General features: G+C 43.1%; 1 protein-coding gene across 4 annotated transcripts in view; it reads left to right on the forward strand.

Moving 5' to 3' along the window:
• TMEM135 (transmembrane protein 135) overlaps positions 1–12,869 on the forward strand; it is a 279,815-nt gene that overhangs the window by 21,212 nt on the left and 245,734 nt on the right. For all 4 annotated transcript variants that reach the window (XM_021062615.1, XM_021062616.1, XM_021062611.1 and 1 more), the window contains one exon: positions 9,858–9,975. Coding sequence is in view for 2 of the 4 variants with exons in the window: in XM_021062611.1 (XP_020918270.1) it covers positions 9,858–9,975 (118 nt within the window). In the remaining 2 variants the exon portion in view is untranslated. The remainder of the gene's footprint in view (positions 1–9,857; positions 9,976–12,869) is intronic.

Genomic DNA, 12,869 nt, shown 5'->3' on the forward strand with positions numbered 1-12,869 from the left:
TTGGAAGTTGAGTCAAACCTAGTCTGACTCACCCAAAGCCCAAGATATTGAAACCACACTGGAGCCCAGGAGATAAGGTGGGGCCAAAGGGTATTCTTGTTTATCTGGTTATAAAATTATAAATGGAACACTTCTTCTGAAATGGTAGATTTACTTTTTAATAGAAAATCACACACACACACACACACACACACACACACACAGATGTGAAATCAGAAGGAAATAGTTTCCTTAAATTGTCACACAAATCTCACGTCTATAATCAATTGATGATAAACTACTCCAGTTCTTTCAATATCCAAAGTTTGCACCCAACTAGATAGCTGGTCCGTCTTTAACACCAGCTGAGCATGCATTGTACAGGATAGTGAACTTGAAGTGGAATTAAGACACAGCCTCAACTTCCTGGATCCTTGAGGAGAAGCAGCAGCTGAAATACAGAGCAGCAGGGAAGGAGAGTCCCAGATCCACCCCAGTGTCTCTGGGCTGTGGAAGAGGCAGCCCAGAAAGGCGTTTGGGTTATAATGTCCCTGTGGGGATTAGGTCCATTCTTGAACTAGCCTGGAGCCTGTTTCACACTGGGACTCTGGGTTCTATCTGAAAAGACATGAATTCTCAGTTTTCTTAGGAAAGTGGACTTCCTGAGATCCTTTGTTCTCATAGATCACCCATCACGTGCCAGGTCTGTGCCGATGCTTCGAGCTGATAATGATAATAAAGATATAAAACCATTACGACCTCATTTACCATCCTGGAATCCAAATAATAATCATGTCTCAGAGTTCCCATTATGGCTCAATGGAAACTAATCTGACTGGTATCCAAGAGGATGCAGGTTTGATGACTGGCCGTGATCAGTGGGTTAAGGATCCCGCATTGCTGTGTCTGTGGCACAGGCCGGCAGCTGCAGCTCTGATTCCAACCCCTAGCCTGGGAACCTCCATATGCCTCAGGTGTGGCTCTAAAAAGACCAAAAGAAAAAGAAAAAAAAGAAAAAGAGTTGAGAGTAAATTTAAAAATATGTATATATGTATATAAAATCACATCTCTAATTTTTTTCAGTTAACTTCCTACCCTATATGGCTTCGTTAGCAGAAAGTCCAGTATCTCGTTCCCATGAATTATTTAAGAATTCAAAACATTTCCTCAGTCCCAAGGATTATAACGCATTTCCAAAAGCCAGGTTGAGAGAAAACCGGTGAGTCGATCAATCCAAAAGTCTCTTTGTTCTACTTCTGCCGTACTGGGTCCCTGCTGCTTCTTCACAGTCCTCTGGGCTTGTCTCCTGCTGAGGTAATGCTGTTGCTGCTCCAGATCCTGCCCTGGATGTAAGATGCACTGAGATCTGCCTTCAAGGTTCAGCTCCTCAGCTCACTTGGAACATACTCTGTCATTGCTTCCCGATGGCATCCTCAGAAAGCTTTGCTGGCCCCAGCCCTTTGAAGACAGCCCTTCCCTGTCTCTGGCAAGTGCCTCACTGGGGCTCTTCACCTTTTTTCCTTTTTTTCTCAGGGAACACTATGCCAATCCGCTCAAGTCCAATAACCTTGAACCTCAAAGAAAAAGTGTCCGGAGCCCCTTTCCTTTCCTCTCCCTAGGACAGCCTCCTTGTACAACCATATTGTATTCAGAAGGAATGGGATCCTGGGAGCACATCTTCAAAGAGTATATATATCTATCACAATAGATTATAGTCCGTAGTGTGCCCTCTGGAGTTGTGCAACTGGGCACTAACTCTCCTATTAATCCCAACTCCAGCGTTCTACCCAAGGGGAATGGAAAAGAGCAGAGCAGATATTTCAAGACTAAGACATCCTGTTATTCCAAGGCGATAGGTCTTTCTCTCTCTCTCTCTCTCTTTTTTTTGGGGGGGGTCTTTTTAGGGCAACACCCACGGCATAGGGCAGTTCCCAGGCTAGGGGTTGAATCCAAACTACAACTGCCAGCCTACACCACCACCAAGCAATGCCAGATCCCAGCTGCATCTGTGACTTATACCACAGCTCATGGCAAGGACAGATCCTTAATGCACTGAGCAAGGCCAGGGTTTGAACCTACATCCTCATGGATGCTATTCTGGTTTGTTTCCACTGAGCCAGGAAGGGAACTCCGGCAGTAGGTCTCTTGTAGCTGCATAAGTAAGAAGGGTCATTCAAGAAGGGTCTTGTGAAACAAAGGAGATCAGCTTCGAGGTGGTTCTTTGAAGCTTGTTATTATTATTTTTTTTTAATGTATATTCTGTTCCTCTAGGCACCCCATTACAAAATAATAAAAGCTGTCATTTATTCAGCTGATATGGCACTAATACTTCATATGCATTATCTCATCTCTCTTGTAGAAGAATTCTGAGTCTAATAAGGGAGCTAAAATGTACAGAAAGTATAGTATAAGGTAGAATGTGAAAAAAATTACATGAGTGAAGTAAGTGCAAAGTGCCAAGGGAGCTCAGAGAAGGGAGGGATTATTTCCAGCCGGAGAGGCTCATTCAGTCAACATTCAGCACATAATTATTGCGTGCCTTTACATCCTGGTCTCAAGAATCTCACAGACCGGGGGAAAAAGACAAAGAAACAGATCATCTTGACTGCATGGTGTCATTTGATAAATGCCGTCCGGCCATCAGGGCAGACTCCTTGGAAGAGGAAGCACAGGAGCTGTAAGCACTGAAGGTTTGGGGACCTTCTGAGCAGACAAGGTTGGGGATCCATGAATATCCATCCCAGGGTTGCATCTGGATCTCATTACCTCAGCCCCATCCTCTAGAACAGAGAGAGAAGCAAGCGGTTGTTAACTTCTCCGTTCAATTCTCCTCCAAGGCCTTAATTTTGGAGCCGTTAATGGTAACCAGTCCTTCCTCTCTGTGCAACTGGCTTTTCTCCCACTGAAGATTGCACTGCACTTTCCCCTACTTAACTCCATTCAGTTTGTGACCTCCTCTCCAATTTACCAATTTTGATTCACATCCTCCATCTTTTCTCCCACTGAGAAGAAACAGCTGACTTTTTGGACTTCCAAGCCTCCTGGAAGAAGGCCAACAAGCTTCCATAAACTCCAGAATATTATTGTGTGAATTAAAATGTTCACATGGTATCAACCATGCAGTTACTCCAACGTTTATTTTGGAAAATATTACATTTGGAAAATGGGAAGCATTCCAGAGCATTCTCTTACCTTGAAATATCAGTAGACACAAGGGTATTTTGAGATCATTTCTAGCTCAAAGGTTAGCAAGCAATCTGTACAATTAGAAACATAAAATTGCCTTAAATAACATTAGTTAAGGGCTCTGGGGCTTAAAAAAATGCCTATAGAATATTTGTGGAGAAATTTGGGGCAAAAGGCTGCAATTCTAACTCACTGAAGCAAACTTTCAAAATGCCTTTGAGTTAAATCCCAGTTGGCTCTTATTGCACGTTTCTCTTCCAATCACTGATGATTAGACCTTGCTCAATTGCACATTTTCCAAGATCTTACATGCTTCAAACTCTGTCCCTCTGGCTACAAGAGGCAATGCAGTCTAGCGCCCCAGTGAGAACTATAGCTAAACCTGAAGACCTGAGGATTCACACGTCTCTCCCAACCTCTCCTCTTCCTTCCATCTGTTTCTCCTCAGCATGGTCATGCAATGCAAAAGCCACAAGCGAAGAATGCCGAGGGGGCAGCTGTCCTAGGAAGACCTTACTGATGCACCTCTTTCTTTAATGAGGCTCAGTTCCCAGTGCCTGTGATGTGTTTGCTGTGGCTATGATACAAGTGAGACTGGAGGGCCTTGAGGAAAAAGAGTCCTAGAGTGATGGATGGGTTGCAGTCCTTCTTGTCTATTCTTTCTTTCTTTCTTTATTTATTTTGTCTTTTTGCCTTTTCTAGGGCTGCTCCGACAGCATATGGAGGTTCCCAGGCTAGGGGTCAAATTGGAGCTATAGCTGCGGCCTACGCCAGAGCCACAGCAACACAGGATCCAAGCTGCGGCTGCGACCTACACCACAGCTCAGGGCAACACTGGATCCTTAACCCTGCAACCACATTGTTCCTAGTCAGATTCGTTAACCACTTCGCCACGACAGGAACTCCTTTCTTGCCTATTCTTTCAAGCTTTGCAGTTTGATAATACCTGAAACTCAACATTGTCCACGATCCCATCTGTGGAAAAAAAAAGCCAGTGTGTGTGTGTGTGGTGTGTGTGTGTGTGGTGTAAATGAATAAAGAAAAATGTAGGGTGGGGAGTTCCCTGGTGGTTCAGTGGTTAGGACTTGGTGCTTTCACCACTGCAGTCTGGGGTTCAGTCCCAAAGAACTGAGAGATCCCACATCAAGCTGCTGCATGCTGTGGGAAAAAAAAAAAAAAAAAAAAAAAAAAAAAAAGGAAGAAGAAAAAAAAAAAAAGAAAGAGAAAGAAAAAGACAAAAATAGGAGGACATTATTTACTACCAGATGACAATGGTTAACTCTGGGAAAAGTGTAATTAGATAGGGGTCAATTACCTATATCACTTTTTTTTTACATTAACAATTTATTTAATGTGTGAATAGACATAAAGAAAAATGATTTAAATTAAAAAAATTTTAAAAGAACTAAACAGATTTCGACGTACTTTCATAGAAACCTATCTGTGAAATGTTAAGTTAAAAATAGCAAGTTTAGGGAGTTCTCATTGTGGTACAGGGGAAAGGAAACCGACTAGTATCCATAAGGACACGGGTTTGATCCCTGGCCTTGCTCAGTGAGTCAGGGATCCAGCATTGCCATGAGCTGTACGTAGGTCGCAGATGCAGCTTGGATCCCTTGTTGTGTGGCTCTGGTGTAGGCCGGCGGCTACAGCTCTGATTCAACCCCTAGCCTGGAATTTCCATATGCTTCAGGTACGGCCCTAAAAAGCAAAAAAAAAAAAAAAAAAAAAAAACAAACAAACAAACAAACAAAAAAAGTAAGTTTAAAAGAGGTAAGTATCATAAATTTAACTTGAGGGGAAAATGTAAATATACTCGCACATAATTGGTAGTTAGTATATGCATGGAAAAAAATCACAAGGAAAAGACAATAAATTATTGCTGTGGTTATTTCTGGCAGTTGGAATGTTTTTGGAGATAGAGTGGGAGGTGGGGATTTTAACTTTCTACACTGTGTATTTCCTAGAATATTTGAACTTTTAAATATTAACCTCTATTGATTTTCCTAGGAAACAAATTGTCCGAGTAGTATTACGGCCTTGTTTACTTGATATTGCCCTCAAAAGACTGACTGGCTGGCTTTAATGGACCAACATTAAACATAAGACCATGTTGGCTGGTCTGATCTAACCCACAGTCCAACCCAAATGATAATGTTCGTGGGATGTCCTCATGCTTAATAAAGATCCCAGCTTTCATGCTCTGACCCACCTTAAATAAGGAATTCCTGCTGTTACTTATTCCTCGCCTCCTGGTAAACTCCTGTTCATCCCTCAAAACTCTACTCAGCTATTAATTTTCCCCCAATCCCAGACAATGAGTAATTTCCACTTCACTCCCATCACATTTACACATACCTCTATTTCCACAAGTTATTCCATGTATTCTAGTTCTGTTTTTCAGCCTGTTTCCTCTCTTGAATTGTTAACTCCTCAGAATGCAGGTAGTATCTTATTTTTCTAGGTATCTATCTCAGGGCTTACTATAATGAGCAGTACTTAGTGTTCGATTGATTTGTTTCCTCAGCCTTCCCTAGTATAAGAGTTTGAAATCCAGTAGACCCCAAACATGCCTATTATCAGAATCTCCTGGAGGAGCATTTATAAGCACACGCACTGATACCCCACTAGAGCTATTCTCAATTCAGATCTCCCCAGTAGTTCTTCTTCCTCTTCCTTATCCCCTTCCCATTGTTTTCCTTCCTTAACAGTTCATTAATTGGCTCTGGACAAAGTGATGGGGAGAGGGGGGAGGACAGAGACTCAGCATGGAGTGACAAAGCCCTAGCTGGATGAGGAGGGATCTGGGTGGGAGGTGATGCAACTGAAAGAGGAGACATCTGGGTGGGAGGTGATGCAACTGAAAGAGGAGAGATCTGGGTGGGAGGTGATGCAGCTGAATGAGAAGGGATCGGCGTGGGAGGGTGATGCAGCATAGATGCCAGAGCCTGAGTGGAGTGAGAAGGGCATTTACACAGTCCTGCAGGGGTGGCTTGGGGTGGAGTGTCAGAGCCTAGCAGAGTCAGAAGAGTGTCCCCGTGAGGAGTCCAAGCAAGCTGAGAGGTGTCTCAGTGTAGCATTTTCCTGCTTGGATGGAGCATCAGTGCCCCAGAGGGTTAAGGAAAGTATCTGCAAGGGGGTTAGGGAACTTGGATGAGAAACGATTAAGTAAATAAATAAATTTATCAATGTGAAGTCTGTTACTGCCATAGAGTTACAAATATGGTTGAGACAAAACTAGAATGAATCCTTTTTTTTTTTTGTCTTTTTGCCATTTCTTGGGCCGCTCCTGCGGCATATGGAGGTTCCCAGGCTAGGGGTCGAATCAGAGCTGTAGCCGCCGGCCTATGCCAGAGCCACAGCAACGGGGGATCTGAGCCGCGTCTGCAACCTATACCACAGCTCACGGCAAAGCCAGATCCTTAACCCACTGAGCAAGACCAGGGATCGAACCCACAACCTCATGGTTCCTCGTCGGATTCGTTAGCCACTGAGCCACGACGGGAACTCCAAAACTAGAATGAATCTTATGGTAGTAGATTAGAATTGGAAACTCTCAGAGTTCCTACTGTGGTATAGTGGGTTAAAGATCTAGTGTGGTCTCTGTGGTTGCACAGGTTTGATCCCTGCCTCGTCTCAGTGGGTTATGGATCTGGAGTGACACAGCTGTGGCATATATTGCGGCTGCAGCTCGATTTAATCCCTGGCCTGAGAACTTCCATATATTGCTATAAAAAAATTGGAGAATCTCATATAGAAATATATACAGAAATAAATATAGGTATAAATAATGTGAATGTATAAATACATGAATGTGTGTCTAAATCTATCTATCTATTCCTAGCTCTGTTTACTTGACAGGCTTGGGAGCAGCAAAACCTCAGGAGCAAAGAGTATACTTAGCATCTTGATTTCTAAAAGGAACCTGAGTTCTTTTCTTTGTGGGATTGAGTGATTTCAATGCTGGGGCAGTGAAAGTAAAAAATGAACCTGGACATGTTTGCCGAAAAAACAAAGGCGTGCCCAAAGAATAATGGGCACATGTCTAAAGAGCACATCAGCCAGCTTGCAGGAGCTCCCCCTGGCCATGCCTGGGATAATGTGAGCATCAAAGAAAGTAATGATAGTAGTGGGTTATATAACCCATTGGCTAAAATTGGAATCCATGAGTACATCCTAGTATAAATTAATAAATGAATCATTTGAAATTCTAATGAGGAATTGGATATTTATATACTCTCGACGTTCTCGCCCATTAAAAACAAAAAACCAAAAACCTTATTAATTACAGAGACAAAAAGAATGACTTCATAGTGGCCAGCAGGGCAGATACCATCTTCAACAAGGGATCAAAGCGCTGATAGCGGTAATGGGACAAATCAAAGTCATGTAGCACCCGACGGGACAGGATGAGAACATGACATTACTTCTATCATATTCCCTTCCACGTCTAGTCATGAGAAAGCTTCAGACAAGCAAATTGAGGATCATTCTACAAAATAAAAGGGCTGTAATTTTAAAATGTCACGGTCTTAAAAATCAAGAAAAGACTGAGGAACTGTTTTCAGAGTAAGGAGACTAAAGAGACATGCCATAAATACAACACATGATTCCACACTCTTTTATTTTAAAGGAGGTTTTAGAAACAATTTGCAAAACTTGAGTGGGGTCAAGGAGTCGGGGGGGGGGAGTTGATATATCGATGTTTAATTTTCCTTGTTTTGATGGGTTTTCTTTGGTTACATTATAGAATGTCTTTGTTGGTAGGAAATACTGAAGTATTTGAGAGTGCTAGGGCCCCATGTCAACAGCTAACACTTAAATGGTTCAGAACAAAGAGGCTGTTTCTACTCTTCCAGCAACTTTTCTGTAAGTTTGAGACTGTTTCCAACTAAAAAGTGAAAAAACAGATCCCAGAAAGGTCCAAGGCATTTCTTTTGAAGCAAAAGCTTCCTAGGTGATCCCAAAGTTCTACACTGGAAAACTACTGGGTTGAACAATGGGCGTGGATCCTTATTAACTTGGGCTTCTTTGTCCTTCGAGAGCTTGGAAAAATTTAGATTCCTAGGTCCAGCCCTGAAATCCATTAGATCAGAATTTACAAAAGTAAAGCCTGGATATGTTTTATCTATAATAAGTAGCTCTTAGGATCAGAGAAGTTTGGGAAACATTACACTTTATCGTGGAAGTCGCTGGACATTTTGTCCAAGGCACCCAGGTGTGTCAGTTTAATATCAAAATAGCAACTGATGTCTGCATACCAAGTAAGAGTAGGTGACCAGAGCAAGCTTTCTAAATTCTATTGCCAAGGAAGGCCCTTAGCTGGCCATGGATCTACAGAAAATTAGTGCCAGGAAATTGACAGCCCTGGATACATAGTTTAGCTGAGGGCATGGGAAAGGAATAAAAAGAGCACTTCCGTATTTTTATGGTTAAAAAGGACAGGAGGCTGGCCTCTGGTGGGCCTCCAGGACTGGAATGGCAGTGGTGTTTCGGTCTGTGAAAGGCCAGCAGCAGAGCTGGTCTGAGTGCACTGATGATGTGATTGGTGCTGGGCTGGAAGGAGAACAATTGTGTGTTTTGGGAAGGACTGAGCACTCAATGCGGCAGATGAGGAGATCCAGCAAGGGCCATTCTCTGTTGACTGAGGATATGGGGGTCCCTGAAGGAGCCCTCCATCAAGGCACCATGCTGGGCTTGTGCAGTGAACTGGGCCAGCATCTGATCGTGCCTGGCCGACTGTGGGAGACCAACTTTCAACAGCAATACCTTGAGGCATGGATGCTTGGATACCAGGGCTCGGCTTAGCTTGAAGTAGAAGTCAAATGGACTTCCTAAGTGGACAGTGGACACTCTCGAGGGTTCCCAGAAGATCTAGATGAAGGATATATGTATGTATCAATGGATCACTTTGCTGTACACCTGAAACTAACACAACATTGTAAATAAACTATACTCCAATATAAAGTAAAAATCAAATTATAGTAATCAAATAATAATTATTTCTTAAGATTTTTTTTTTTTTTTACCTTTTTGTCTTTTTTAGGGTTGCACCCCGGGCATATGGAAATTCCCATATAGGGGTTGAATTGGAGCTGTGGCTGCCAGCCTACACCACAGTCACAGCAACACCAGATCCGAGCCACGTCTGCAACCTACACCACAGCTTACAGCAATGCCAGATCCTTAACCCACTGAGCAAGACCAGCAATCAAACCCACATCCTTATGGATCCTAATTGGGTTTGTTAACCACTGAGCCATGACAGGAACTCCAGATTTTTATTTTTTCTGTTATAGTTGATTTACAATATTCTGTCAATTTCTGCTATATAGCAAGTGACCCAGTCATACACACACACACATATATACATTCTTTTTCTCACATTATCCTCCATCATGTAGAAATCAAATTTAAATAATAAATAAAATGGATTCTAGGATGTTGCAGTTACTTAATGATAATCAAAACCAGACTCTTCTTCTTCATTCACTTAGGAATAATTAGAGATTTTTGTCAGATAGAAAAAGAAAAATCTTTAAGCAAGAATCGCACTGAAATTAAGCCTATGTTCCTTTTAAAAGAAGAGCTAGAGGAAAGGAAAGCATCCCTAAGAAAGTGATACCAGTTTCTACAATCATCTAGCATGAGGGGCTCACGTCTTTTTTTTTTTTTTTTTTTTCTTTAATTAGGAGGATTGAATATGTGATCCTTCTTCTGCCTCAAGCATTAAGGAGCCGTTTATACCAGCTACGTTTCAGTGGATCCACAGTCATTTCTACTGCACTGCTTGACGCATGCTGGAATCTGGTACGTAATTTCAAATGAATGGAAAAACAGCATGTGATAATTATGATTCCCACAGATTTGGCTGGGAACCTATTTTAGGCCTTCCTTTATAGTCCACAAAACCTTATGTTAAATAGGTTACTAAGTACCTGGACTGTATTTTATAGTACCTTCCAGATGCGTATACTCGGTCTTCCAGACCTCACCAGGCTATGATTAAAAATGAGGTCAGGTTTACCTTGTAACATCCACATTGCTGTGGCTCAGACTTTCTCATCTGATGATGGGAAGTCTCATCTTATATGAGGCTCCTCTCCACACTTCCCAGTGGCTCACAGGTCCCACAAATCCATACCGCCCCCGCTGCCAATGTGGTTCCAGATTGTTCATTTCACCTCCTCCGTTGTCCCCTTGCACCTCCTGCAACCCCACGATCAATTGCAGCCACCACAGTTATGCTGGCCTCAAGGGAAGGCTTTTCTCCCCTTGAGTAAATATTCCCAAACGAGGACACAGACCTTTTTATTTAATTTCCCATAGAAATTAAATAAAAGGACTAGGCTGCAACATTTAGCAATCTTTTACAGAAAGGTTAAGGATAGTGAAAGAAGGGACAAAACTGACAAATTTTATTTATTTTTTAACTTTTTAAATATTTTGTTTTTTTCGGGCCGCACCTGTGGCAAATGGAAGTTCTCTGGCCGGGAGTCAAATGAGAGCTGCCGCTGCTGCCAACCTACGCCACAGCTTATGGCAACGCCAGATCCTTAACCCACTGAGCGAGGCCAGGGATCGAACCCACGTCCTCATGGATGCTAGTCGGGTTCTTTTTTTTTTTTTTTTTTTCTTTTTGCCATTTCTCTGGGCCGCTCCCAAGGCATATGGAGGTTCCCAGGCTAGGGGTCCAATCAGAGCTATAGCCGCCAGCCTATACCAGAGCCACAGCAACGCGAGATCCGAGCCGCGTCTGCAACCTACACCACAGCTCACGGCAACGCCAGATTGTTAACCCACTGAGCAAGGGCAGGGACCGAACCTGCAACCTCATGGTTCCTAGTCGGATTCGCTAACCACTGCGCCACGGCGGGAACTCCTAGTCGGGTTCTTAACCCACTGAGCCACAACAGGAACTCCCAAACTGACACAATTTAAAATGGCTCTGAGTTCTGAATGCTCTCAGAGTCCACAAGCCAAGGCACAGGCTGTCTTAGGGCCGTGGAGGTGCCTTCCTGCCTAGTTCCCAGGCTTGTACTCTCTGGCAGCAGCTCCTCATCTTCTCCCTTTGGGAGTGACCGCCAATGAGTTCACCCTGCTGAAAGTTCAGGCCCTCATCTCCAGAGGCCCCAGGAGAAGACCACATCTCTTCCCGCCGTCTTTCTTGGCTCAAGCCTGCCCCGTCTTCGAGCCCCATTTCCTGTCCACTTCCTCTGAGGAAGTTCCGGCCCTCCCCCACTCCCAAGGTCAAGTCTGCTCCTATGGCCTCTGTGAGATCATCGCCTCGAGGCAAAATATCCCATAGAGGGCATCCCCCAAGTCTGAGTTTGAGTATTACCACGTGTGAGATAATAGCAGTCCAGTCCTTTTGTACTAAGCCTAAAACCATCCTGTTCCCTTTTATGGCATTTTGTCCACATGAAGTAAAAAAACCCAGAACCGTAGCTTCTCTGTAGTCCTAAACTCCTCACTCTTTATCTCCGGTGAAAAGTTGTTTAAGCAGGAAGCTCAAGCATTTCTACTAAAATAAATAATTTCGGAATTCCTATTGTGGCTCAGTGGTAACAAACCCAATTAGTATCCATGAGGATGTGGGTTCAATTCCTAGCTTCGCTCAGTGGGTTAAGGATCCAGCATTGTTATTGCACTGTGGTGTAGGTCACAGAGGTGGCTCAGATCTGGCGTTGCTGTGGCTGTGGTGTAGGCCAGCAGCTGTAGCTCCAATTTGAACCCCTAGCCTGGGAACTTCATGTGCTGCAGGTGCAGCCCTAGAAAGACAAAAATAAATAATAAAATAAAATAAGCAATTTCATGCAAGCTAAGGGAGTCTACACTCACATCTTGGAGGAAACACTTCTCCAGAGGCATCTTAAGCTACAGAGGTATAGCTCCCCCGCCCCATAATAAAGGCAACATTTGAAAGTATGATGCAGAAAAGTTTAGAGCTCTGGAGTTGGAGCTATTACACTTCCATTCCAGAAAACCCTGGTTCAATATTAGTCTGTCTAACCTTGTCCATTTAGATCATTTTCCCAAAGCAAAACTACCCTTGAAAAACTGCTTGAAGATCTGAAGTTACAGAATTCAAGCCCCTCTGCCCACCTTCCCCAGCCTTCAGAAATCTCAGGCCATGTTTGCCAGGGCTCTGGTTACAAACACCATGAGCCTATCTGCCCTTAGAGACTGTGGCTTTCCCCACGCGTCTCACTCCCGAAGGGGAGTCAAGCTTCAAGGTAAGAGTAGACAGAAACTCCTTCTTCCTTCCAGGGGCCACAACCCTTTCCCTGCCACATAAATATGGAACTCATTTCAATTTCTTTTTCTTGAACCTTAGATACCTGGCTTGTCAACAGTCATTCAGAAAGAATTTTGTTAAGGTTAAAGAATTAGAGTTAGCCAAATTGTGAAATTGAAACTCTATAGGGATTCAATTTCTGTAGTCATAGGTCATGCAGAATTAAATGAATCTGGAGGTGTGGATTTTAGTGGGTTTAGGTTGTGGAGATTGTCAACTTAGATAAACTGAAGCAAAAGGTGAATTTTCTCAGTACCTTTCTGAATAGGCTTGAAGTATAATTAACAACAGCTGGCAAGAGCTCAGGTCTATTTCCATTTATATTGGCCACTAGCCCAAACAAGAAAAATGGATTTTTGCCAATCTTAAAGCTAAAAATCATCAATAGGGAATGCCATGGTATACA

Source organism: Sus scrofa, chromosome 9 (genome assembly GCF_000003025.6).
Source record: "Sus scrofa isolate TJ Tabasco breed Duroc chromosome 9, Sscrofa11.1, whole genome shotgun sequence".
NCBI lineage: Eukaryota > Metazoa > Chordata > Mammalia > Artiodactyla > Suidae > Sus > Sus scrofa.